Genomic DNA, 27,690 nt, shown 5'->3' with positions numbered 1-27,690 from the left:
TTAGCATAAAATGGGCTTAGTCCGATTGACTCTGCGTACTTTATTTTTGCCAGTACTGTACTCTAGTTTTTTTTCCATTTCGTTATTTGAACTCAATCCTTTTATGGTAATGTTCGATGAATTTTCGCATATTTTGGTTAGTATTTCGGTTGTCGATAAATGCCGATAGGCGATTCTTATGCTAAAGTGTCTAACCTAACTTATTTCCGACTACCGATTCATCACATCATGATTGTCAGTAATCCACCACGAGAAACTCCGATCAAAAAGTTGTCGGAAAAAATGCCTCTTTGGTTGTCAGACTCACAATTCATGTAACACATGGTGTCACAACCACACTCATGGCATCCTACATTCTGGAGACAACGGTCGTTTCGTTCATTTTTACTTTACTATCAATGAACAGAGGTGGAGACGAAGTAAAACCAATACAATAAGTTCATCAAACAATCAGGCAGTACCAACGCTGAGAATCATGAAACACGTACTACACGCCAGGATGCGGCTTCCCTAGAAATCTTAGTTTTCAGCAGCAACAGCAAAATTTGTAGACATGGAAATACACCCACACACACGAATTCGTTGTTTTTCCCCCTTCATTTGTTCCATCACTTTTATGTGTGTGCTGCAAATAAGCCGAATAAAAGCAAGTTGAACACATTCAAAATGTAACAAAAACAAGAGCGTAACAAAAATAGCAAAACAACTAAATAAAGTAGAACCTAAACCGAACCGCGAGTGTACATAAAACAAAAATAAATTAATAAAATAAATATCTTACCTGATAAGACAGACAGACACACACACATACACACGATGAGAAAGGGAATGGAGCATAAGATATAGACACAAATATATATATCAAACCCCAAATCGAGGGATGTAAGAAAGTGAATTGTTCAAGCAGTGAAAGAGAGAATTTAAGGAAAAACAAAAAAAACGAACGACGACAAGAAATGTTTATTACTTTTTTGGTGTATTTTAAGAGAAGACGAAGAAGAAGAAGAGATGAAGGTGAAAAGATAGCCATTAAATAAGAGATGAATAAATCTCAATCTGTGATTACTATTACAAATAAAACTAAACAAAAGAGAGAGAGAGAGAAAAAAAACTACAAGGTGTGTATAAACAGACTATTTGTTTTCTCTTTTTATGTAGAACTAAACATTTGGTTACTGGTTTGATCTGTTTATCCTATTCTATTTTACTCTATTTTTCTATCAAAGAGAGAAAAATAAGAACCCACGATTGCTCATCGAGTCGCGTGAAACGAAACCAACGGGAAAACGGGCGTGTATTTCGTTTTACCTTATCAAGACATTGTTTTTCGAATTCCGCATGTGAAGTTGTTCTCCTAATTTTGGTGGACCGCGCGGAGATTACCTTCCGATTGAAGGTTTCCCATAATCAAACAAAAAAAGAAAGCAAGGAGAGATGAAATTATTGCAACGGAATAAGTTGATGTGATGTAATGACAGAAGCGGAGCGGATGAAAATAAATACATAAGCGAAATAAATAAGAAGAAAAAAACACAAAACAAACAATTAGGAATAAATAAATAAAAGCTAATAATTGATGTGCGCGCGCTTTGAAATTCCGCGAAGAAGGTGTTGATTTTACAAGTCGAAAATAAGAAGAGGAAAACATTGAAAACAAGCTAAGTGAAATAAAAAAAAAAAACAAAAAAGGAAACATATGGAAAAAAAATATTCAATTAACCATCTATGTATATGTATGTAAGCATATAAAGGTTTTATTCATAATTGAAAATAAAAACCAAAATTAATATGTTTGGTGTTGTCTCTTACTCTCGGCTGTGATATGAATCTATCGATAGTTCGTTTGAAAATATAGTCCCTGCTCTGAATTTAAACGTATTCCAACGGAAGAGTTTATTGGTCGAAGTCTTGGCCACTTTACAGTAATTTAACTTCACTACTTGTAGTCGAACTCTTATGTCTAACAAGAGCGATGTTCTGGCGTTTTGTCGAACCGTTGCGTTGCCTCACCCAATTCAGATCGTTCTTTAGATAATTCACATTGCTATTGTTCTTGTTTTCTTGATGCTTGATGCTTTTCATTTACATCTTTGTGGTTCAACTATCTCCGATTCTTCTATAAAATGTAGAATAGGAAATAGCGTTTACTGGCAGTACTAGAAATAGGAACCTTGAGGAATTAGGATTGGTGCCAAAGAAAGCGGTTTAGAAGGTGCACTGCGATTGCTTAAGCTTGACAACTCAATACAGTAATGGTAATTTCCCCTGGATTTGTGATTTTAAAAATTATCTGGTCTGGCTCCTCCTCACTGGAGCTACAATTTCCCTTAATTTGTATGATCTTGCATTTCGGTAAAGTCCCTAAACTGTAGCAAATCCCGACTAGGGCAACCACAGCCACTCGTGACCCGACGGCTCCAGAATTGTCCGTCAGAAGCAAGTGGTCTGCTTTCCGGTTTGGGATTTACTTCCCTTTATATTTACCTCGAACTCCTTCCCTGTTAGGAGTTTTACTGGCGATGGCGATTTCGGATTTAGAACATGTGCGTTGATTGGTTATTGGGCGTAACTTTATTGGGTCGCTAGCATGCGATCCTGCTGCTTTACTAAATTAAACTAACTTACTGGAAGGAAGGAAGGTCTTGTATTGTAGAGACTTTAAACTTTTGCAGTTCATTCGTCTCTAGCCTTGAGAAAGGCCCTTTGAAAACTCTACTCTATTCTACTCCAGCGCTACCACCTCCACCCTCTTGCCTTGAGAAAGGCAGTCGATCCCTCGCCGTCCAGCTCGTCCAGCAACGATGTTGTCCAGTCGGTGTCCACACAAAGAATGAACTTACTGGGATTTCTTTTTTTTTTTGCATTAAATTCAGATTTATTCATACAATTTTTGGTTTACAATCATTCTTACATATTAAGTGATTCCGCAGAGTTGCGTTTCATACTTCGGGTTGAATTATAATTTTTATATTAAAAGTTTATTTTCCTAACGGTTGTTATTTCAGCTTGAACAAACATGTGTTCTATTTAATTTCGATTTATACTACCTACAATACGTCTAATCTAACTATATATACATATTTACAAATATTTACAAAATTGAAAGAAAAAAGTCACAGGAGGGTTGTGTCAGAGACACGACCGCATAGTTGACGTAGGATTCCGTTAGGCTATCTGTTGATTTTGGATATTTCTGAAGAATTACATCGTTTAATAATGATTTGGTAGCCCTGGGCCGTTTTGTTTGGTTCTTGGGTATTGTTTGTTCACTTTACCAGTGTTTACCGAGTGATGATGACAGAAGGATGCTAAACAGTCGTTGGATGGTGCGTATCAGATATAAGATGTCGAAGTGGAATGAGATATGATGAAAACTGTCCTCTAGATGAGATGCCTCATGTGTTATGTATGGATAAAATAAAGAAAAAAAAATCAATGTAATAAAAGAAAATTACCAATACCGAACACAATTATCGGTTTTTCTCCTCAGTAAAACCATGTTACTTAAATATAGAGAAAACATATTTGAAATGGACAAGGTAATTTTCTTATATAATTTTTACTTTCTGAGTGTTTATTCAACCCAATACGAATTTTAATTGGACTAACAACTCCTAATACTATGTAGAGCATATGGGAAATCACTTTTTCTAATATTTTTTTACTTTTCCAATTTTTCTCGTCGTATAAACTTGTCCTGGGTGAAAATGAACACAACACAGACAGCTCAAACCTAGCGACCCGTTTCCGAGCGGGAACACACCTTGGTTTTTATTCAGGGGAATTGAAACAAATCGTTTCATATATCAAGTCATTTTTAACACAACTGCTGCCATATATAATTTTACACTTACACTTGTGCTAAATTAAAGTTCCAAATTTAAATTTTGTTTGCTAGAATTAATCGTATCACTCACCTTACTTGCAATATAAAAATGCTTATACTTGTAATGCCGATTTCCCCCGGAATCAGCTTGGTTTTGATGTCTCTGTTAGGGAACCGCCACATGTGTCGTCAATTTCGACCAATCAGAAGTGGGTATTTCCGTTAGGATAGGGGTTGTGATTTTCTATTTGTTCGATAGTTATTTTCAGGACATATATAATTTTCTCCAATATCAAAATTGTTATCGATTGACGCAAAAATTTCATCAATCCATCATGAAATGACTGAGCAATAAGTGTTTGACATTGGACAATTTTCGATTTTAAATTTGTACCCAAATATGTTCCCGAAAGACGTAATTCTACGTCAAAAAATTTCCAGTGTCAGTTTTCATCAATTGAAATCAGTCGTTTCACTCACATAATATCAGTAACATGCCACATCATATAGTGAATATTCGTGGAATAATGTCGAAAAAATCTTTATTCGTATATATTATTTGTTTTATCAGAGATTTTTTACAACGAAAATTTGCATTTATGTCCAGAACCTTACGTTTGTTGAAATAAGCCATAGAAATAAGCAATATTATTTGATATATATTTGATTTGAATCATCTCAATATGATACTTTGAAGGTCCATAATATTAATCTTACTATAAATAAAATCGCTAAAAAATAAAGCGCGGTCGTCGTGAACAGTCGTAAACGGTCGTAAATGTTCGTATTCTTGACGTAAACACAAACATAGTGAGAGAGTGAGCAGTGAGCAGCTGCGATGCGTTTTTTGTGTGAGAGAGTGTGTGCGTCTGCGTGTGTTCGTTTGCGTGTACATTTGCGTGTATGTGTTTGTGTGTGCGTGTGTGTGTTTGCGTGTACGTGGGCGTGTGCGTTTGCGGGAGTGTGTGTTTTGGTTAGTTGGTTGGTTGATGTAATCAAAAACAGTGTGAGAGAGTGAGCAGTCAGCCGCTGCGATGCGTTTTTTTGTGTGTGAGACTGTGCGCGTCTGCGTGTGTACATGTGTTCATTTGTGCGTGCATGTGCGTGTATGTGTTTTGTGCGCGTTATGTTGGAGGGCACTACCTAATCGGCGCTCCGTTGGGAAGCGAAATCCTGCGAGGGTGGCTGTGACGGGGCGCGTGTCAAGTTGGAGGGCGCTTCCTAATCGGTGCACGTCTCGACAGGTAAACGGATGCTGTCGCGAAGAACAAAAAAATGCCTGCCTGTCAACGCCTTATCGTGGCCTGGATGGAGGAACACTGCGAACATTTCGAAGGAGCGAGCATCATGGAGGAAGCCATCGACAAACTGGAGCATACCCCACGAGAGTAGCTGTGACGGAGTGCGCGTCATGTTGGAGGGCACTACCTAATCGGCGCTCCGTTGGGAAGAGAAATCCTGCGAGGGTGACTGTGACGGGGCGCGCGTTAAGTTGGAGGGCGCTTCCTAATCGGTGCACGTCTCGACGGGTAAATGGATGCCTGCAAAATGGTCATAAGCGCAGTGGAGAGCAACGAATGGTGAATAAGAATATAGAGAAAAAGGGAAGGATCAACGCTAGCTTGCGTTGAAAACTCGTGAAGTGCATGAGCACAGCCGCCCCCTGAAGTAGTCGCCTAGATGTGGTCCCGGGGGGAATGAGGCTACGAGTAGAGGGCTTGGTTTTTGTGGGTGCGATCCCCACTCGACGTCTGGGTTATCCCTTCCCAGATAAGGCTGGAAGAGCGTTCCTCACCTCTATAAAAAAAAAAAAGAGTAAAGAGATTAGAGAAATTAGAGAGTAGAAAGAGTAGAGAGTAGAGAGTAGTGAGAGTGGAGAGAAAGTGGAAAGTTTAAAATAAAGAGCAGAGAGTGGAGAGAAGAGAGAACAAAGTACAGAGTAGATAGTAGGAAATGAAGAGTAGAGAGTTGAAATTCAAAGTCAAAATTGGAAGAGCAACAATTGATCGCAGAGAAAGAGTAGATGTTCGAGACATAGAGATATTTGGACTAAAAAAGAAACATTGAATAAAAGAAAACAAAATAAGTTGCGAGAGTCTGTTTGAGTGCAACAGCAAAGCTATTCCAATGACTTTGCGGTAAACTTATTAAAACATAGAATTGGGCCGCTAGTATGTGATATAAATAATGGCAATCGATTAAAATTCTCATGAGCAAGTCATCAACAAGATTGCCTCTTAGGCCACTTAAATAGTAAAAATGTGTTCCAGTATAGTCATTATCCATAAAAAAACAACTTTTACAACCATCTCGTAATTTCTCGTAATGAGTATTTTGTGATTCAAAGCGGCATGACATTCTAAGTATTTTCAACATTTTTTTCATTAAAGCTTCATACTGAATACAATAATGACGACACCAATTTTTCGTTTACCACCAAATATGCTTCAGAAATTGCTTCACCTTAGTGTGTAATTCACTGTTTAGGAATGAATTTGGTTCACCTATCTTGAACGAATGGTTTGTTTTGTTTTGTTCCTTGATGCAAATCGTTCTTCGTTTGGATCTTGCGTGCGTCTCTTATTGAATTGCAAGTATTTTTCTTGTCTGTCCCGAGCAGTGTATAGTAATAAATTTCCAAATAAATGGTGGAAAGATGGTCCTCCGATCGAAATATAAAATTTATGGAGTTATACAAAAGCCACATCAACTTGTGGAATCCTGAGGACCCTGATTATAAGAACAGAGATTTGCGTAAAGCCTCGCTTGAACACATCCGCATGGAAATGGGTTTAGAAGACACGGCAGAAGTTACAAAAAAGGTGAAAAATTTACGTTCTACATATAACCAGCAGTTAGTGAAGATAAGGAGGAGCAAAGAGAGTGGATGTGGCACTGATGAGATCTTTAAACCGACCATCAAATGGTTCAATACTATGGATGCCATTATGAAAGTAATTCATGGGGAGGAAAAAATGGCAAGATTCCTGGTGAGTATTTTCCTGCCATAAATAAATTTAAAAATTGATGGTTTTCCCAAAAATATGAATGATATTGATACATAACATAATTCCAGGAACCACAACTTCCACCAATGACATGGGACGATTTTGCAGAAGATTGTTTAGAAAGCAATAACGAGAATCTGGAATATGATGATAACAGCAACAACACCGTCGACATAGAACCAACAGCTCTACCAGAGATTGAATTTTCTCCAGAACAGTTCCAAGTTCAATTTGTGAATGTGAACGAACTCAAGGAGCTAGACAGCAATTCAAAAGCGCCTGCCTCTGCTCCGGGGAAATCGGAAGATGAATGCGAAGTGATTGGAAGACATGTAGCACTGCAACTCAGACAGTTGCCACCAATTGACAGAATTGATGCGACAGACGGAATACAGGCAATACTCTCTAGATACCGGAGGAAAGCCCTCAATGGCAGATTTTCAAATATTCCTGCTAGTAACATTTCTGAATCTGTTCAATCGACACAAACGACCACACCAAGAATACACCCAAGCGATGTAGTCGCTGCAGCAGCGACATTGTCCAAAGTAATAAACGATTCTATGAATCTGACATAGTAAATCAAACATTTCATTCAAAATACACGATGACAAGTCAGTTTAATTCTATTACATTCTATTAAATAGATATAAAGGGGTCTTCATTATACAGTCATAAGGTTCTTCAAATATTGTTTGCATTTTACCTTTTCTTTGCATCCAAACATGAAATTACTGAGAAACTCTATAGCCGGTCGCAAACCCGGAAATTGTATTTGACTAATCTGACTCTTTGTGTTTTTTTTCTATATAAAATATGTTCACCCCTATTCTGTATTTCGATCGATTCGAAATATTTCGAATGACTTCATAAAATTCCATTCTGTATTCCGTTCGAGTTGTTTTTGCATTTCATTCGATCTATTGCTCTTCGAAAATTGAATGGGCAAAACGTCAGGGAACGCAAAATTATAACTCGAACGAAATGGAAATCCGTCGGAATACAGAATAGGGCTGGTTGTTTGCTTTTCACCCCTATTCTGCATTTCGTCGGATTTGCATTTCGTTCGAAACTGCGATCTCGAACGAGTTATAATTTTGCTTTCCCTATTTCGAACGTACAGTCGAATTTCACTCGTTGCACTAAGCTCTTAGCCCAATTTGTGAAAGACTTTCACTCGTTGGGCTGAACTGTCAAAGTCGAAAATCGATCGAGGGTCACACCGATTGTTTGTTGTTATGGGAAACGCAGAAATGTTTTCACACCACTGACGTTTATTTCATTCGTGGTTGAGTTTCGTTCTAGGTTGGATTAATTGGTAAGTTCTTAATGAAGTTTGATATTAAAATTAGCGTAGATTTAATATACGTTCATTTCGATCGCCAGGCTCAAAATGGATGGTTTGCAAGGATCCAGTACGAACGTTAACCGGGAACGGAGGAGCAATTTCCTGACGCTGGTGGAGAAGGTTCGCATAATTGAAGATTTTGAAGCAGGAGGTGGTACGCATGACTTTCTTGGGAAGAAGTACGGCGTAGGATCTTCTACGGTCACGAGAATAATCCAAAAGAAAGAACAATTCGTGAGGCGGTGGACAAGTTCAAGGAATATGGTGAAAATAATCGAAAAACATTGAAAGAGCAGACGTTCCCTTTGCTGGAAGAAGCTCTTTACATCTGGATTTTACAGCAGCGGCAGTCCAACATTTTGTTGACAGTGGATATTCTTAAAGCAAAGGCGGAGCTGCTGTTTAAGATGTTCCAGGACCGGGGGCTCTATGCGGTGCACGGTTTTTCTGCTTCGGATGGCTGGATGCATCGTTTTAAGCAGCGGTTTGGATTGCGCGTGAAAGCCGTAACAGGAGAAAAGGCATCGGTAAACGTTGAAGCGTACCTAAATTTCAAGAAGGTTCTACAGAAGAAGATTCAGGAAATGCAGCTATCACTATCCCAAGTCTTTCATGCAGATGAATCTGCCTTGTTCATCAAGCTCCTAGCCACACGCTCTGTCGTTACCTGTGATGAGACCGTGGCAAGCGGACGGAAGCAAAACAAGACAAGGTATACGTTTATGCCTTGCTCCAACATAGATGGTTCCCTAAAGCTTCCGTTGTATTTCATTTGCACTGCTGCAAAACCACGAGGAATCAACATCGAAGAACTTCCCGTTTCATATAATCATTCCAAAAAGGCTTGGATGACCAGACTGTTGTTCCGTCAATGGTTCCACGAAGAGTTTGTCCCCGCTGTTCGAAAATTTTCGGCCGAGAGAGGATTGGAGCCAAAGGCATTGCTGGTTCTTGATAATTGCACCAGTCATTATGACGTTGACGAATCTCTACAGAGTGACGATGGACTGATTCAAGTGATCTACTTCCCACCAAATGTAACTGCTGAATGCCAGCCGATGGACCAAGCGGTCATCAATGCAATCAAGCGAAAGTATAAAAGAAAACTGATGCTCGCATTTATTCTGGAAAACGAACACTTAAGGTAAATTTCCAAATATTAAACATTAATTTTTTGTAATTAATTCCAAATATAAACACAAAACTATGCGCACGATAGTTTTTCGTCTGTGCTTTTTCAAAATTTAAATTCAAATTCTATTTGAGGTTTTATTTATGTACTTTCCTCTTTAGTTTCGAAGAACGATTGAAGAAGATTAATCTTCAACAGTGTATTTCGTGGTTGGCAACCTCTTGGGAGGAGATATCTGACAAAACTATACGTAATTCGTGGAAGAAATTGATCGATGGTTTGCCGGAGGATGCTGTTAATGTAGACTCGAAAGCGGCCGATGATGACTTCAAAGCGCTTGTGTCCAGGATTGACAGTTTGGCAGGAACAAAAACATCTGAGCAAGATATTGATCTGTGGATCAAAGATCAGGTGTATGATGCTGATCATAATCCAGATTGGGTAACCAGTGAAGCGTTCTCTGATGACGAGATTTTGTCATCAGTTCTCAAGAAAGATCAACCTGAAATGCAAGAAGAATGGTTGGTAGACACAGAAGATGGAAGTAATTCGTTTGATACTTCCATTACTAGTACCGGAGATCCTGATTTTGGCGATGCAATCAAGTCAATTGATTGCCTAGTTCGCTATATGAAGCATTATGTTGCAGAAGTATGCCGTTTGAACGCGCTACGTTCGAAAATCACTGAAGTTGAATGGCTAAAACGAGCATGTTGAAGAACTCTACCATTTTGTTGAAAATGAATTTACGTGGTTTGTTTAATTTTGTTTGAAACGTTTAAAATAAATATTGTTTTTGTTGAATAATATTCGATTTTATTTATTTAAATGATTCATTTAAAATTTATTTTAAACCTAAAAACACCATCCACGAGCCCCTCGAAAAAAATTTTACGTTGTCAGAATTGACGTTTGTCTTCGATTTAGTTGGGCTATAGCCTAACGAACGGGAGCCCAACTAAATCGAAGCCCCAACGAGTGAAATTCAACTGTATTGCTCATTTCGATCGAATTATTTCAAACTGTTCGAAAGAAATTCGAACAGTTCGCGTTGACGACTCACCGATGCTGCCACCTGCAATCAATTGCTCTGTTTGTGGGATTGCTGTGAACTATTTAAATTACTATGGCAAAAGACTGTTTTCAATTCAAAAGTGGTCAGTGAAAACTGTTACCATATGTGTTTTAAATGATTGCAATATGCATTGCCATTCCTTTACATCTATTTCATATACAATATAATCGAAATGAAAAGAAAAGTTTATATTAATATTAGGAACCATCATAAATCGCTATTTATGCAAAATTTTATTCCACTAGTTCGTAGAGAACTTGTCAAACTATAGTGTAAAATACATTTTTAATACAGCCAACTCAATTTTCTTTCATAATTTTTGTTTCGATAATTTATATTCATTACGAATGCATCATTTTGTTCAGCATAAAAATGGTCACCTTACGCAACTATCCTATATGTTTTGACATAATTAGCATTGGAGAAGATTACCCTTTCGTTTGATACTTACTTTTATTATTTGTATCACCAAAATCATACAAAACTGCACGATACAAAAGTATCGATTTTCATATATGTTTTCCTCACAAATACCAAACCTCAAAACTCAATGTCGTCGAATGGCAAAATAAGCAAAATAAACCTAAAAGACAGTTGTGCCGGGTGCTGAAATTTAAATTTATTTGAATTGTTCTTCGGTGTGAATAGAAAATAAGTGAGAAAATAAATTAGCCAAATGGATTCCGCCTTATTGTCGGTATTGGCAGTGTATGAAGAAATCGGAATACTTCGTTATAATCGACGGAATCTGCGCACATCCGGTATTTTAATGGAGCTTTCAGACGATGCGTAAGTAAAATTTATTTGTCTCTGAATTTCTTAGATTTTTTATTATCGATTTTCCTCTACTATGCAGATTCATTAAAAGCTTTCGTTTGAATAAAGAGGCATTCCGATACGTTTTGGGGGAAATTGAACACGATTTTTCCAACACAAAGAAAAGTGGCATTCATGTTAATGAAAAGCTGGCGCCGTGTTTGAGATTTTTCGCTGAGGGGAACTACCAGCTTGGAGCGGGAAAAGATTTCCATATTGCGATGGCACAGTCCACTTTTTCTAAGGTGTTATCTGAAATGCTGAACATACTGGAGCGAAGATTATGTTCTAAGTGGATATCATTGGAAATGTCGGAAAATGGACAGCGACGTGCCAAGCTTTATTTCTATGAGAAATCTGGTATTCCAGGAATAATCATGTGTGTTGATGGAACACATATAAAAATAATCCCCCCTAATCAGAATCGAAATTTATTTTATAATCGAAAGGGGTTCTACAGTCTGAACGTTCTCATTGTAAGTACAGCATGCATTAAATTAAAAAATTGTATTTAATTTTTTTTTGGCATTATAGGTTTGTGACGATCAGCAGAGGATCCGTTTCGTTGATCCTAGCTTTCACGGATCTAATCACGATGCCCATATATGGCGAATAAGCCCTGTACGAACGTATTTCGAGCAGATGCATCGAAACGGCGGAACACAAACTAAAATACTGGGTAAACAAAATTGTTTAAATTTCCTAGATGTGCATGATAAAATTGTTTCCCACAGGTGATGCAGGCTACCCATCGGAATCATGGCTGGTAACGCCATTCAGAGCTCCGGAAGAAGGCAGTTTGGAAAGCGATTTCAACCAGAGGCATGCTTCAGGTCGAGGCATAGTCGAACGAACAATCGGTGTTCTTAAAAATCGTTTTAGATGTTTACTTGGAGCGCAACAACTACAGTAAACATTCACTAACTGGGCGAAAAGAGAAGACCACTTATCGACATTCGCGTTTTAACTGGTCCGGCATGTTAAACGTCAAATAAAATCGAGGGAAACTTCAATGAATTGTTTGATTCGCTTAGTTCCTGTAATTGGATAAATAAAAGGATTCAATGGAAGTTTCGCATTGAGTGCGACAATAGGTATGACATATGATTTGAGAAAATTGTTTTTCTGTAGTTTAATCAATGTTTTTGTCGTGCGAAAATAATGTCAACTTTCATAACATTTAAAATTACATTCGAATGCCCCTCACAGCAAATCTTTCATTTGAATATGGCGTCGATTGTTTACGAAATTGTGCTTTTTAACTGGTCCAAGGACCAGTTAACGTTCGCCCAGTTAAATAGCAGACCAGTTAAACCAGGACCAGTTAGCGAACGATTACTGTACATTATACTCCTACAAAATGTGCTCAAATTGTGAATGTGTGCTGTGCACTTCATAATATATGTTTGGAATACGGATGCTCTCAGTAGGGGGCATATTTTGATGAGTCATATCAATAAATTTTTATTCTCTCCAATACTAGCAACTATCATCTATTTTTACTTTTTGTATGCGATAAATAAAATAATACGATTTGGTGATCTAATGTCTAAATCTTGTGTTTATTTTTATAATGCAATATTTGAATGTTCGGAAAAATGTTCTATTTGCATTTCTAATATTCATTTTTTAACCTCCAGCTTCTCTCGAGCGATTTTTTCCATTTCGCGGTTATGTCGATTTTGTTCTTTCAACATTTCTTTGAGACCAGTATCTATTGCTTTGGCGAATTGGCGTTGGTAATGTACCATATCATTGAGGTTTTTGTTTGAGGTACCCAACAGCGATTCCATTTCCGAGTGAAATTTCTGTTGTTGTTCAATTTGTATTTGAACTAAATTGAGGGCAGATAGCCTAGGTCTCTTTGGTTGGGAGCATTGAGGAATAGCCGTATCATTCGCATCGTCGGACTCGTCAATTGAATCGCAACTTACATCTGCATTAACCTCGTTGTTTTTTCCCTTAGGTGTTCCTTGTGAAGAACAACCTGGTATTCCTTCTACGGTTTCCAACAGTCCAGTTAGCGGAACCGCTTGCTCCTCTAGCTCAGACAAATGTATCGTTCTGTTGGGTCTTCCTCCAGTTGCCCTTTGCTCTCTTTTGTTGTGAGAGAGTTTGCGCTTCAACGCTGATTTATAATCCGCCCACACCTGCCGGACATTAAAAGTGAAATACATATGTATTATTTCGGAATAGTTTCAGTAAATACTTTTTTCCATCCAGACTCGTCACGGATGGGTGGTCTCAAACTGTTTAATTCAGCAGCACAATCGTTCCAAAATGGTCCGGAGTTACCACGTATAAATCCTTTTGCGATGTCGGGGTTCTTCTCCAAAAGCTGCACCAGCCGCTCAAACTGTTTCTTTGTTGTTGTTATGTTTTTGGTTTTATCCCTGTGAATAGAAATTTGATTAAAAAATCAATTAAAAGCAACCGATGTAAAACTTTACTTACATTTTTTTAGCAATCCGCAGTAAAAAAAAAAAAGACGGGTGGGTAATGTCGGGGACATAACCGGAGTGACGTAGGACTATACAAAGGGGACAGCTTTTGTTAAATATATATTTTAAATATATTGTTTTATTTTCTTCTCCTTCGTGAATACCTACCTATCTACCTGAAAAATGGATTAGTTTACTGTTTACTCTTTATGAATATGTTGATGGTTCTGAAAAGAACCTTTGGTGTTGTGTTTTTGTTATCACTCGATATTCCCATCTTGTTCGGTTAAACCTTCCTGTTTAGCTATTGCGTTTGCCACTCGCCACAGCTTTCACAGTTGGAAAATTTCTTCCCATCCAGCTTGTGACATGTTGTTCAGTAAATTACATTTAATGCGACGTGCCGGAGAAACACTTTGACACTCACTGAAACTAATTGTTGCCTTGATGAGCGCCGAACCGAATCTGCTCTGTTCTTGATGCGGGTTTTCTGATTGTCGTGAGCAGCTTTGCAAGCCAACTCGAGCACTCCGACGGCCGAAACTCTATAATAGCTGTTAGGTATACTGGTGCTCCGGCACCAATCCGTTTGGCCTAGTTACCCTTGCGGAGCAATCAGTGAATGCGACCAACAGGCAACTGGAGACCTGCACGGTTCGAGTGAGACTTTGCCTTTCCCTTAACTTGTCCTCCTTTGTTACGTCCACGATGCCGATGCCGTACAACCACACGGGTTTACGGTTTGAAAGAAAATAAGATATTTTGTTGGGGTCCGCGTGTTTTATACTCTAGCGGTACACACTCACAGGATAGAGACAAATCGGCAGACTCAGCCAGAGGGGCGAGTCCAACGAGACGAACGAATGAGCGTTAAAAGGTAGCGATGGCAAAAAAATACATTCATTATGATTTGTTCGCTCGTTGGATTCACATGCAGGCTAAAAAGGGTCCTTTTCAGGATCACAAAATTATCTTCAATCTAAAGAGTTTATTGTTTTGTTATCACTCGATATCCCCATCTTGTTCGGCTAAACCTTCCTGTTTAGCGATTTGTTGCCACTCGCCACAGCTTTCCATCCAGCTTTGTGACATGTTGTACAGTAAATTACATTCAATGCGACGTGCCGAAGCGCCACTCAGTGTCGCATTGGAGGTGATTTTAACCTGTAATTGAACATTTGCGATGACAGTGGTACAGTGTCGACTTTCAATGTGAGGTCATAATTTGGATCTCTATGTTTACAAAAATGTCCAACTAAATAAGTCGCATTACATGTCCGTCCAATTAGCTAAATGTCGAACTAATTGTAAATTACTGTACTTTCAATCTGGAAACAATTTAAGAATTGGTGAAAATTGAATAATCTGGAAAGTTCCCAACTATCAATAAGCTCAGAACAACTGCCAAATTCACATACTCATCAGATCCTGGCAAACAAATTATGAAAAAATCAATTTGTGTTTTATTATTATTTTGGATAATGTTTTAGAAAGCATTGAACTGTATTTCCTAAACTCTTTTTTGGAAGGTTTAATGGCCCTGAAAAGCGCCTTGTTTTATGGAATGGTTCCAATTTAGAAAACTTTGTACTCGTGGTTTTGAAAAAAAACCTATTCGAACGCCCTCGATGCCGCCTTGTTCTGGATTTGCCACCAAAGCAGTTTGTATAAAGAACAAACTTTTTTCTTCTGCTACCTGATGCCGTTTTGCGATTGCGTTTGCCACTCGCCACTCGCTGCAACTGCCTGTTGTCTTGATGTCCACCGAACCGAATGTGTTCTGTTCCGAATGCAGGTTTTCTTATCGTCGCGAGCAGCTTTGCCAGCTAACTCGATCACTTCGGCGGCCGAAACTATATAACGTCGGCTAGGTGGACTGGTGCACTGGTACTAACGCGCTCGGCCTAGCTACCCTTGCGGGGAACTCCAGATCAACACGGTTCGAGCGGGATTTTGCCTTTCCCTTCACTTTTCCTCCTTTACCATGTCCAGACATGGCTGCTTGGGTTGGTTTGTTGATGTGTTGTGATGCGAACCGATGTGGTGTACGGTTTGGATGAGAATGATCCTTACGGCAGCGGAGCGGGGATTTTTAAGCTGACTGGCTGGCTCGAGAATTACGCATGTGTGAGACTGCGACCAATGTTTCGTTCATTTTTTTCTTTTTCCTTTCCAATCGTGCTTCATTCTATTTCGCTGCTGCTCTGGTTGCCCGTTTTGGTCGGTACGATTTGAGGAGCACAAAATGGACCAATCAAAAATGGGCACATAGTGCATTTGGACAATGCTTGATATTTCACAATTATTCAATTATTTATCTCAAGAAAAATGAAATGTTATTTGTTATGATAGATGCGTAGATATATTTCCTATCAATTGATGCAAAAACTTTTGCGATCTATTGAGAAATGCTCGAGTTATAAGCGTTCCAAATCTTGCATTTTTTCCTACTCGTTCAGTGCCTAGATTTCCATTTCACCCCCTATATCTTCCGGTTAGACGTAGTCCTACGTCAAAATATCGGTAGAAATTCGACTGCAAACCACCACTCGAACGAAATAAAGAAAGGGTTTGACATTCGAGTAGCGTCGAACGAAAGATGTTATACAATTCAAACGGAATACAGAATTAAATTTTTCAAGTCGTTCGAAATATTTCGAATCGTTCGGAATACAGAATCGGGGTGTTTGTCTGTAGGTGAAAGTAGTCCTTCCAAAGGGTAAACCGTGCAAAAGTAGACGGCTTTTACAATTGCGCTGTTTTTGGTGGCCTTTGCCATCAGTACAGTTATATGTTACAAAGTCCCCCAAGATTAGTTTTTCTTTAATAACTTCGTAAACAATTATTGACGTAGGATTACGTCTTCCGGGAACATATTGGGGTACAAATTGAAAATCGAAAATCGAGCACATCGTGAAAATTGTCCAATTTCAAACGCTTATTGCTCAGTCATTTCATAATGGATTGATGAAATTTTTGCGTCAATCGATTTCGGCACTTCATAACAATTTTTTATATTGGAGAAAATAATATATGTAATGAAACTAACTATCGAACAATTGAAAAATCTCAACCCCTATCCTATCCTAATATTCACTTCTGATTGGTCGAAATTGAGGACACATGCGGCGGGTCCCTAACAGAGACATCGAAACAAAGCTGCCGGATGGAAATCGGCATTGCAAATACATGAAAGTAGGGGGAGCTTTTGTTCCTACCGAAATGTGGTCCCTAACAGAGACATTAAAACCAAGGTGCCCCGGGGAAATCGGCATTGCAAATATATGCAAGTCTGGGACATTTTTATATCGCAAGTAAAGTGAGTAATACGATTAATTTTAGCAAATAAAATTTGAATTTGGAACTTTAATGTTGGTTGCTTCAAGAGATTTCATGTCAATGACCGATCTTGTATTGTGTGTAAGTGTAAAATTGTATATAGTAACAGTCGTGTTAAAAATGACTTGATAAATGAAACGATTTATTTCAATTTTCATAAATAAAAACCAAGGTGTGCTCCCGCTCGAGAACGGGTCGTTTGTTTAAAGCTGTCTGTTTTGTTGTATTCATTTTCACCCAAGAAAAGTTTAGACGGCGCGAAAAATTGGAAAAGTGGAGAAATATTAGAAAAAGTTATATCCCATATGTTCTACATATAGTATTAGGTGTTGTTAGTCCAAATCGAATTCGCATTGGATTGAATGAACCCTCAGAAAATAAAACAAAAAAAGGTCACAGGAGGTTGGAGGACCGCATAGTTGACGTAGGATTCCGTTAGGCTATCTGTTGGTTCTGGATATGTCTGAATAATTTCATCGTTAAACTCTCTGATAATGATTTGGTGGCCCAGAAAAGGGCCGTTTTGTTTGGTGGTCGGATATTGTTTGTTCACTCCACCTGTGTTTACCGAGTGATGATGACATAAGGATGGTAGTTGTTGTCGTTGGTAGTTGGTAGTCGTTGAAAGGTGCGTGTCAGATAAAATATATCGAAGTGGAACGAGATATGATGAAAACCGCCCTCTGTGATCTTAGACGAGATGCCTCCCATGTTATGTATGGATGAAATAAAGAAAAAAAAACTCACCAATTTAATATATTAGGCTGTCAAAAAAATCCTGCGGTATTTTTTTTTGAATTTTCATTTGTTCATAAAATTAGTTACAATCATCTGTTTTAAGTCAAATATGCGCCGTTTTGTTCGATGACTTGTTCCCAACGAGATGCCAACTTCATAATACCCCTGTTATAGAAGCTCGCTTCCTTATTCGCAAAAATCTCGGATAGCCAATTTACACAGGCCTCTTTTGTGGCTAACTTCTGACTACCTAGCTCGTTCGCCATGGACAAAAACAGGTGGTAGTCACTTGGTGCAAGGTCCGGACTATACGGCGGATGCAAAAGAACCTCCCATCCGAGCTCCCGGAGCTTCTGGCGCGTCACCAAAGAAGTGTGTGGCCTGGCGTTTGTCCTGATGGAAGACAATGCGGCCTCTGTTTATCTAAGATGGCCTCTTCTTCATGAGTGCTACCTTTAAGCGATCCAGTTGTTGGCAGTACAGGTCCGAATTGAGCGTTTGGCCATAGGGAAGCAGCTCATAATAGATTATTCCTTGACAATCCCACCAAACACACAGCAGAACCTTCCTGGTCGTTAATGAGGGCCACCGTGGCTTCGACCACGACGTGTTTTTTGCGTCAACGTGTGTGGCACCCATACATCGAGCTTTTTTGTGAATCCAAGCTTCTTCAAATGGTTAATAACGGTTTGATGACTTATCCCCAGCTCTTGGCCGATGCTACGGCTGCTACTATGCCGGTCTTTCTCGGCTAATTCAGCGATTTTGTCGCAATTTTCGACGACAGGCCTTCCGGAGCGTGGCGCATCTTCGACGACCTCTACACCAAAACGAAAACGTTGAAACCATCGTTGTGCGGTGGAAATGGAAACTGTATCGGGTCCATAAACTGCACAAATTTTATTGGCAGCTTGAGATGCATTTTTACCTTTGTCATAGTAGTACTGTAAAATATGTCGGATTTTCTCTTTATTTTGCTCCATATTTGCGACAGTATAACTCACGAACGACTTAACCAAACAAAACACTGTCAATGACTATATTATAGCGCGCAAAAATACCTTTCCAACAAGCTATAGTATGACTCGATACAATGAATACAACTAGAACTACGCGCTTACAACGACACCTCGCGGAAATACCGCAGGACTTTTTTGACAGCCTAATATGATAATACCGAACACAATTATTAATTTTTCTCATCAGTAAAAACATTTTACTTTAATGTAGAGAAAACATATTTGAAATGGAGAAGGTAATTTTCTTTTATAACTTTTACTTTCTGAGTGTTTTTTCAACTCAATGCGAAATTTATTTGGACTAACAGCACCTAATACTATATGTAGAGTATATGGGATATCACTTTTTCTAATATTTCTCCACTTTCCAATTTTTCTCGCCGTATAAACTTTCCTTGAGTGAAAATGAATACAACAAAACAGACAGATTAAACCAAACGACCCGTTCTCGAGCGGCAACACAACTTGGTTTTTATTTATGAAAATTGAAATAAATCGTTATATATATCAAGTCATTTTTAACACTACTGCTACCATATACAATTTTACACGCACACTTGTACTAAATTTTTCACAATGCACGATGATCGGTGTAAGATATGAAATTTCACGAAGCAACCAACATTAATGTTCCAAATTTGAATTTTATTTGCTAGAATTATTCGTATCACTCACCTTACTTGCAATATAAAAATGCTCCCGACTTGCATATATTTGCAATGCTGATTTCCCTCGGGCACCTTGGTTTAGATGTCTCTGTTAGGGAACACATCTGGGAAGAACAAAAGTTCGCTCTACTTTCATGTATTTGCAATGCCGATTTCCCCCAGGCAGCTTGGTTTTGATGCCTCAGTTGGGGACCCGCCGCATGTGTCGTCAATTTCGACCAATCAGAAGTGGGTATTTCTGTTAGGATAGAGGTTGAGATTTTTCAATAGTTCGATAGTTAGTTACATGACATACATTATTTTCTTCAATATAAAAAATTGTTATGGAGTGTCGAAATTGATTGACGAAAAAATCGCGAACGCTGAGCAATAAGCGTTTGAAATTGGACAACTTTCGCGATGTGCTCGATTTTCGTTTTTCAATTTGTATCCCAATATATTCCCGAAAGACGTAATCCTACGTCAAAATAAAAAAGAGAATTACCTTTTCCGTTTCGAATATGTTTTCTCTATATTAGTGTAATATGTTTTTACTGATGAGATAAATTTATAATTATGTTCGGTTTTGGTAGTTATCTTATATTACATTGGTGAGTTTTTTTTTCCTTTATTTCATCCATATTTAACACAGAAGGTATCTCGTCTAGGATCACAGAGGGCAGTTTTCACCATATCTCGTTCCACTTCGGTATCTTTCATCTGGTACGCACTACCAACGACTGTTTACCATCCTCTTGTCATCATCCCTCGGTAAACACTGTCACCAAATCATTATCAAAGAGTTTAACGATGTAATTCTTCAAACATATCCAAAATCAACAAATAGTCTAACGGAATCCTGCGTTAACTATGCGGTCGTGTCTCGGACACAACCCTCCTGTGACTTTTTTTCTCTTGTTCCCTTTAGGTACTCGAATTTTTTTTTTGAATCCTGTATAAAAACTTATTAGTAGCATTCTATTATTAATTTATAATTATAAGGTAAGTTTTTGGTTTGAGGGTCTTTGGTGACCCCACTCCGTCCTTTATGTTATAAAGTAATGTCTGTCTAAGGGTGTTGCGGCACACGTCACGTTATTATGCATTGTATCTATATATTGCGGCACACGCCACATCAGTATCATTCCATACAACAATTATAAGCATTGTATGTACCCAAAACCCAATCCATTTAAAACAAGAGGATTAGCGTAGGTCATTCCCATCTAATCCCTATCGTATTGTCTCGAAGGATAGGATATAGAAGCAAATCCAGAAAATCTGCCCTATATAAAGCGATGAGATATCCAGCACGCTCTCTTACTCTGCTTAAAGTTAGATAGCGTACATCATCGAAAGTGTCTCATCTGCGTTGTGATATCAGAAATAAAATTATTATATCGGAATTAAAATTAGTTGCAATAAAACCCGGACTTTGAAATTACTCATACAAAGGGTGAAGACAAATATAGACAGCCTGAAAGATTAAAAGGCCTAACTACAGTAAGTTACATTTAATTCGACATTTTGTTAATTGGACAGACCTGTAATGCGACACGTTTAATTGGACATTTTTATCTCTGATTGGATATTTTTGTAAATATTGGCTTCACATTGACGGCATGTCGCATTAAATGTAAATTTTTGTAGAACGAAATAAAAGGAGCTTTATGATCATGCTTGGCATTGCCCCGTACTCTAAATCTGAGCTCGATGAAACTTTGCATAATACAAGTTATACATTGTCGTTGATTGAACCAACGATACGAAATTTCACGAAGCAACCAACAATAAAGTTCCAAGTTCCAAATTTGAATTTTATTTGCTAAAAATAATCGTATCACTCGCCTTACTTGCAATATAAAAATTCCACCGACGTGCATATATTTGCAATGCCGATTTCCCCAGGCACCTTGATTTAGAAATCTCTGTTAGGGAACACATTTCGGTAGGAACAAAAGCTCCCTCTACTTTCATGTATTTGCAATGCCGACTTCCATCAGGCAGCTTTGTTTCGATGTCTCTGTTAGGGACCCGCCGCATGTGTCCTCAATTTCGACCAATCAGAAGTGAACATTAGGATAGGATAGGGGTTGAGATTTTTCAATTGTTCGATAGTTAGTTTCATTACATATATTATTTTCTCCAATATAAAAAATTGTTCTGAAGTGCCGAAATCGATTGACGCAAAAATTTCATCAATCCATTATGAAATGACTGAGCAATAAGCGTTTGAAATTGGACAATTTTCACGATGTGCTCGATTTTCGATTTTCAATTTGTACCCCAATATGTTCCCGGAAGACGTAATCCTACGTCAAAAAACTAGAAGTGGGTTATATCTGTGACACAACCGCAGAGTGGTGGTAGGACTACCGTTGGCTTAGCAATCAGTAAGTCACGAACATATAACTCTTAGACATTTTATCTTTCGATCAAGCGGGAACACGGTGGGAGTTCATTCAAGTGAGGTTTTTCACGGCATTCGCCTGGTGGAATCCCGTGACATACGTGACAATTATTATCTCACCTCTCATGCAGCGCAGAATCAGGTCTTATGTTATTCATCGATCGAGTTTCCACTTGCTGTAATTACGGACTCCACGCGCTTCCGGGAAGCAACGGCAGGTCCTAATAATGTAGTCTGGATCCAATTCTCTCCAGGTACTGGTCAATGTCTGTTTGAGGCTTGCTGTACTCGGGTGGCGCTTAGAATAAGCCTTGGCTTCATAACGCTACTGAGTGATTCAGTGGATTAAGATCGGGACTGGATCCCACATATTCTACACTCAGAACGGCAGATGTTCCTGCAACCACTTCTGAGTGTGACCCCATCTTGTTGAAATACAACATTTGGCTTCGGGCCGTACCGTTATTTGATACACGGAAGTATATAATTTCTTAAAATCCCAATGTAGACCTCCGTGTTTACTTGTCGCCGTTTGGAATGAACACTTTGTTCATTTTTGCCATCGGAAACCACCAATCCAAACCCCATAACCCTAGCAGGTTGCTTGGTCAGATACACGTTTTTATACTCGTCGGCCACTTCTTTTACCGGGAGAGAATTAATATAGTGATCGGTTCTGGAATTTGATACGGGATCGACGCCGAACATGCTCTGATTGGTGAACAGGATCACCGGATTTTTTCGCTTGAGGAAGATTTTCTTACATCTCTCCGCTCTCCGATGCGGTTGGTAATCAAGTGAATTTTTCCGTGCCCTCGACTTCGTCCCACAATCTGCTTTTGCGATCTTCCGTGCCGTAAAGTCGCTGATCCTGGAAACTCATTGAAGCCGCAGCCGGAATATATTCACACTAGGAGGATCCGCACTGCCGCACGGCTTTCGGTAGTTTTAGCGAACAATCTCAGCGGTAGCTCGGTATATCTCGGTATCTCTAAAATATTTTTAATAAAACAGTTCTATAAAATAATTATCTCTGTTTTGCGTCTCTGTCTAGAAACTGTTTCCCCTCCGTTTCAATATTGCTTTTGCGTTCCACCACACCATTGAGTGTGTATTACACGGTAAATGATGTACAGTATGCATATATCTGATCTGATAAGTTTCTTCTTCTCATGCCCCCAAAACACACGAACGTTCGGTATCAGTTTGGTTCTCACTAACATTAGGAAATCACTCACTTTCAGTTACACGACTTGATTAACAATTAATTATTGTTTGCTGTTATTATGCGCTTCATTGTTTGTTGTTGTTATTATCTTTTGTTGGTTCTTATTTGTTTTTTTTTCATGTGCAATATTTGTTTCAGTTCTTGTGTTTTCTATTTATTGTCTATTTGTTTGATGTATCCGTCTAGCGCTCTCTGCTTCTACACTAGTGGGGGGATATAAAGGATGCAATTTGGAATGTTTACTTCTTTTGGACGGATTGGCTGCTTGGTGAGTGTGTTTAGCTGTTTAGATCTTTTCTTATATCACTTTTTCAGATAAATATTCGTTTTCATAACACCTAGTATTAGGATTTCGGCTTGTATAGTTCCCTATAAGGCTGCTGTTTGTTTAAAACACTCGTTCTGTATCCCCATGGAATAGTTAACGTTAACTAAAATAACAAGATCTGTCTCATCTCCGCTCCACCATTGCACGATCAGTCATCGAATGTTACAATTCTTTTAAAACCAACTACATGTCTTAAAATTTTCATTTCATGGATATTGTGGTTATGGTCGTGTTTTAAAAAACCTTTTAAAAGGTGACTCTTAAACGGTGTGATGTGAATGTGCGTTTGTTTCTTTTCAGTTGATTGCATCAAATTTCTTCTCCTTCAACTCTCCTGTACTATACATTAATATCATTTTGAAAAAATAACGATACTACATTTAGAATCTATGTACAAAACTCTCTCTCTCTTTTCCCCAAAACATAAAGCGCCTCACTTACTAGCTCTCTGTTCTCTTGCATAAATACATATATTTTTTTTAATTAGAAAACTCTCAACCAGGAATGCTTTTGCGTGTATGTTTTTCTCTCACAAGATTCGATCGTCTGAGTGGTCTGAGCCACTTCCGGCTCGCCTCCAACTCGTTTGAGCTTGGCTCCAATCAACAACAAAAAATAGTAATGATATAAATATAAACTGCACTGACACACACGTTTTGCTCAGCATGCTTCGATTTCCTTTCTGCTCTTTGTGCGTGCGTGTGTGCTTGTGATTGTGTACGTGATGTGTATGTGTATGTGTATGATTCAGATTCCTTCCCACTCTCACAGTCTGTTATTTTACCTATCAACATTCCGATTTGTCCTCCTCCACCAGCAGCTGGGTGTCCTTGCCGGTGTCGTGCGACGACGGATTCAGCTCCTTGGGGCGAAGCTGTAGCTGCGGTGACGTGCGGTGCGTTATACTGCTGGGCGCAAGGATGGCCGAAACCGATTCCGTGAAGAGCCCCGGCGCGGGTGCGGGTGTTCCTTTGGCGCCTTTCGATCCGACGTCGGCTGGCACTTCGTAGATTCCTGTGGGAGGGGGAAAATGTTAAGAGTGTAGTTTAGTGCATTCAAATGATCAGTTTGTCATCACTGTGTATAAAATAAAACGTCAAAATAAAGCACATTTCATTGCTGAAAACTAACAGATTATGAGCCTATAATTTTCGCGAATAATTCAGTTATTTTTGTCCGATTCGGAACCGCAAAAGAAATCGATTGGTAGTGTACAATAAAGGAAGAAGCAAAAATCCTCAGGTTTAGGCCTTTTGACCGGAACGGGGTTCAATAATTGGAGCATCTGATTGCCAGTAGTTGGAGGTGCTATATTGTGTTAAAAAGGCAGCTGTAGAAGATTTTAGGGAGAGTCCCGCTAGTGCATGTAGGGTAGATAGGGGCAATATGACCTGGCGGGGCGAAATGGGCCACCGTTCGTTTGGGCTTGTTATTGAACCAATAACACTTATTTGCCAACAATTGTGTTAGAAATACTCTTATTAAGTATCTCCGTGAAATACTGCAAATACTCTTATTAGGTATCTCCGTGAAAACCGTATTCAAATTCAATTGTTGTATAAAGATATTGAGAGAAATATCACACTGACTGATTATCACGAAAAACATATTAAAAAACAGTCAACAAAATAAGCTCTGTACGCTCCATGCTGAAATTTATGACTCTGCTCTTCATATCAATTCGTACTGGTATTATTTCTGAACATTTTCACTGATTTGTTGCGCTGCTTTGCCGTTTCATGCAAAAGATCGGTTCAATTTTATTGAGCGTAAACGTACGGGGCGGAATGGGCATACCTGCTTGGGGCATTTAGACCAGGTATTTTTCAACATAACCTGTAAAAACAGCTGTCAAAACTTGTGAACATAGTTGGAAATAGATGTGGAATCATGGTGCGGAATTATATCAGAACTTCCGATTGTAAAAAGTGGTCACAGACTTTGAACGCGGCACCGATGCAGCGAAGAGAAGTACGACAGTGTGACAAGCATCCTTAGTGCATTGTGTTCCGCGAGAAACACTTAAACGTTATCTACGTTGTACAGACCCTTTGCTGCTCCATAGTTCTCACCCTTTCAATAGTCAAAAGCAATTAGCCGGAATAGAAGCAACATCCGCCGCTAGGACTAAATGATTCAATCGCGTTGCAGTCGGGAAATTCTTCGTTTTACTGGAGAACATAAAACAGAAATACAACACTCCACCAGAAAGGCAATTCAACGTCGATAAAACATCAGTAATTCAGTAATTATCTTTTTTTTTTCCATAAGAGCAGCAAGTAAACTAAAAAAGTCACAGGAGGGTTGTGTCCGAGACACGACCGCATAGTTGACGTAGGATTCCGTTAGGCTATCTGTTGATTTTGGATATGTTTGAAGAATTACATCGTTAAACTCTTTGACAAAGATTTGGTGGCTCTGAAAAGAGCCGTTTTGTTTGGTTGTTGAGTATTGTTTTTTCACTCCACCAGTGTTTACCGAGTGATGATGACAGAAGGATGGTAAACAGTCGTTGAATGGTGCGTATCAGATAAAAGATAACGAAGTGGAACGAGATACGATGAAAACCGCCCTTTGTGACCCTAAACGAGATGCCTTCTGTGTTATGTATGGATGAAATGAATAAAAAAAAAAGTCACCAATTTAATATAAGATAATTATCAATACAGAACACAATTATCATTTTTTCTCATGAGTGAAAACATGTTACATATTTGAAATGGAAAAGGTAATTTTGTTTTATGATTTTTGATTTCTGAGTGTTTATTCAACTCAATGCGAATTTTAATAAGACTAAGAACACCTAATGTGCTCCCGTGGCCGAGTGGTTAGCCTCCCACATTATCACGCCGGGGGTTCGAGTTCAATTCCCGTTCTGGTCGGGAGATTTTTCGTCGAAGAATTTTGTCACGACCACTGTGGTCACGCTTATCCAAGAGCTTGCCACCCTAGAATACATTTAAGGGGTGTTATCCGGCATATAAATCTCAACTAAGTACTACTGATAAAAATGAGCAAGTTACGGCAGCTACGTTGAGAAAGCAAAAGTTCCACTAGGAACGTTAGTGCCATCCAAGAAGAAGAAGAACAACAACACCTAATACTTTATGTAGAGCATATGGGAAATCACTTTTTCAAATATTCCTCCACATTTCCCATTTTTTTCTCGCCGCATGAGCTTTCCTTGGGTACAAATGAATACAACAAAACAGACAGCTTAAACCAAACGACCCGTTCTCGAGCGGGAGCACACCTTGGTTTTTATTTATGAAAATTGAAATAAATCGTTTCATTTATCAAGTCATTTTTAACACAACTGTTACCATATACAATTTTACACTTACACTTGTGTTATTTTTTTCACAATACACGATCGGTCATTGTTATGAGATTTCACGAAGCAACCAACTTTAAAGTTCCAAATTCAAATTTTATTTGCTAGAATTATCGTATCGCTCACCTTACTTGGAATATAAAAATGCCCCCGACCTGCATATATTTGCAATGCCGATTTCCCCCGGGTACCTTGGTTTATATGTCTTTGTTAGGGAACACTTTTCGGTGGGAACAAAAGTTCCACCTACTTTCATGTATTTGCAATGTCGATTTCCCCAAGGCAGCTTGGTTTTGATGTCTCTGTTAGGGAATACATTTCGGTAGGAACAAAAGTTCCCCCTACTTTAATGTATTTGCAATGCCGATTTCCCCCAGGCAGCTTAGTTTGGATGTCTCTGTTAGGGACCCGCCGCATGTGTCGTTAATTTCGACCAATCAGAAGTGGGTATTTCCGTTAGGATAGAGGTTGACAATTTTCAATTGTTTGATAGTTAGTTTCATGTCATATATTATTTTCTTCAATATAAAAAATTGTTATGGAGTGCCGAAATTGATTGACGCAAAAATTTCATCAATCCATCAAGAAATGACTGAGCAATAAGCGTTTGAAATTAGACAATTGTCACGATGTGCTCGATTTTCGATTTTCAATTTGTACGCCAATATGATCCCGAAACACGTAATCCTACGTCAAAATTATTATCTTTATTCAACAGGTGCAGACCAAAAATTCCAAAATCCTAGCAATGCAAAGAAAAAGGCAGATGAGCGCAGGGTGCTGAGCAAGGAATAACCATTATATTCCACAGGACACCTTATGTTGCTACTGTGGGGCACAATTCAGTTCCTCTACGGGTGGCGATAAACAAAACCAATGCTATCGATGCACAGATGTTCTCTGTTCTTGATTTGAGCAACGTAAAATTGTAGTCCAAACACTGAAATACACGTAAAAGTTGCAAAATAGAATAAGCTTTCGTTTTATGAACTTGTTACGTT

At 38.7% G+C, this 27,690-nt stretch overlaps 4 protein-coding genes across 6 annotated transcripts in view; 3 read left to right on the top strand and 1 right to left on the bottom strand.

Moving 5' to 3' along the window:
- Positions 1 to 6,345: 6,345 nt before the first annotated feature.
- On the top strand, positions 6,346 to 7,427 carry LOC129762019 (uncharacterized). Its single transcript, XM_055759965.1, has 2 exons — positions 6,346 to 6,816; positions 6,903 to 7,427. The coding sequence occupies exons 1-2, from the start codon at positions 6,472 to 6,474 to the stop codon at positions 7,410 to 7,412; spliced, it is 855 nt and encodes a 284-aa protein (XP_055615940.1). The 5' UTR covers positions 6,346 to 6,471; the 3' UTR covers positions 7,413 to 7,427.
- Positions 7,428 to 7,985: 558 nt separating this feature from the next.
- Positions 7,986 to 10,156, top strand: LOC129761964 (jerky protein homolog-like). The gene is made up of 3 exons (XM_055759828.1): positions 7,986 to 8,152; positions 8,221 to 9,326; positions 9,476 to 10,156. Exons 2-3 carry the CDS (start codon positions 8,590 to 8,592, stop codon positions 10,029 to 10,031), a joined length of 1,293 nt encoding a protein of 430 aa, XP_055615803.1. The 5' UTR covers positions 7,986 to 8,152; positions 8,221 to 8,589; the 3' UTR covers positions 10,032 to 10,156.
- A 141-nt stretch (positions 10,157 to 10,297) lies between these two features.
- Positions 10,298 to 12,753, top strand: LOC129762479 (putative nuclease HARBI1). The gene is made up of 4 exons (XM_055760765.1): positions 10,298 to 11,178; positions 11,246 to 11,681; positions 11,740 to 11,884; positions 11,940 to 12,753. Exons 1-4 carry the CDS (start codon positions 11,066 to 11,068, stop codon positions 12,116 to 12,118), a joined length of 873 nt encoding a protein of 290 aa, XP_055616740.1. The 5' UTR covers positions 10,298 to 11,065; the 3' UTR covers positions 12,119 to 12,753.
- Positions 12,754 to 22,781: 10,028 nt separating this feature from the next.
- The window catches only part of LOC129763158 (low-density lipoprotein receptor-related protein 2), a 166,508-nt gene continuing 161,599 nt past the window's right edge, over positions 22,782 to 27,690 (bottom strand). For all 3 annotated transcript variants that reach the window (XM_055761965.1, XM_055761967.1, XM_055761966.1), the window contains one exon: positions 22,782 to 24,369. In XM_055761965.1, coding sequence (XP_055617940.1) covers positions 24,143 to 24,369 — 227 coding nt within the window. In that variant the 3' untranslated portion in view covers positions 22,782 to 24,142. The remainder of the gene's footprint in view (positions 24,370 to 27,690) is intronic.

This window comes from Toxorhynchites rutilus, chromosome 1 (assembly GCF_029784135.1).
Source record: "Toxorhynchites rutilus septentrionalis strain SRP chromosome 1, ASM2978413v1, whole genome shotgun sequence".
Taxonomy (NCBI): domain Eukaryota; kingdom Metazoa; phylum Arthropoda; class Insecta; order Diptera; family Culicidae; genus Toxorhynchites; species Toxorhynchites rutilus.
This window is presented reverse-complemented; position numbering and strand designations above follow the sequence as displayed.

Excerpts from the sequence above, each read along its gene's own strand:
- LOC129762019 (XM_055759965.1), top strand. The coding sequence starts at position 6,472 with ATGGTGGAAAGATGGTCCTCCGATCGAAATATAAAATTTATGGAGTTA. Across the intron at positions 6,817-6,902 it reads AAAAAATGGCAAGATTCCTG|GAACCACAACTTCCACCAAT; the intron begins GTGAGTATTTTC and ends ACATAATTCCAG.
- LOC129761964 (XM_055759828.1), top strand. The coding sequence starts at position 8,590 with ATGTTCCAGGACCGGGGGCTCTATGCGGTGCACGGTTTTTCTGCTTCG. Across the intron at positions 9,327-9,475 it reads CTGGAAAACGAACACTTAAG|TTTCGAAGAACGATTGAAGA; the intron begins GTAAATTTCCAA and ends TTTCCTCTTTAG.
- LOC129762479 (XM_055760765.1), top strand. The coding sequence starts at position 11,066 with ATGGATTCCGCCTTATTGTCGGTATTGGCAGTGTATGAAGAAATCGGA. Across the intron at positions 11,179-11,245 it reads ATGGAGCTTTCAGACGATGC|ATTCATTAAAAGCTTTCGTT; the intron begins GTAAGTAAAATT and ends TCTACTATGCAG. Across the intron at positions 11,885-11,939 it reads AACACAAACTAAAATACTGG|GTGATGCAGGCTACCCATCG; the intron begins GTAAACAAAATT and ends TGTTTCCCACAG.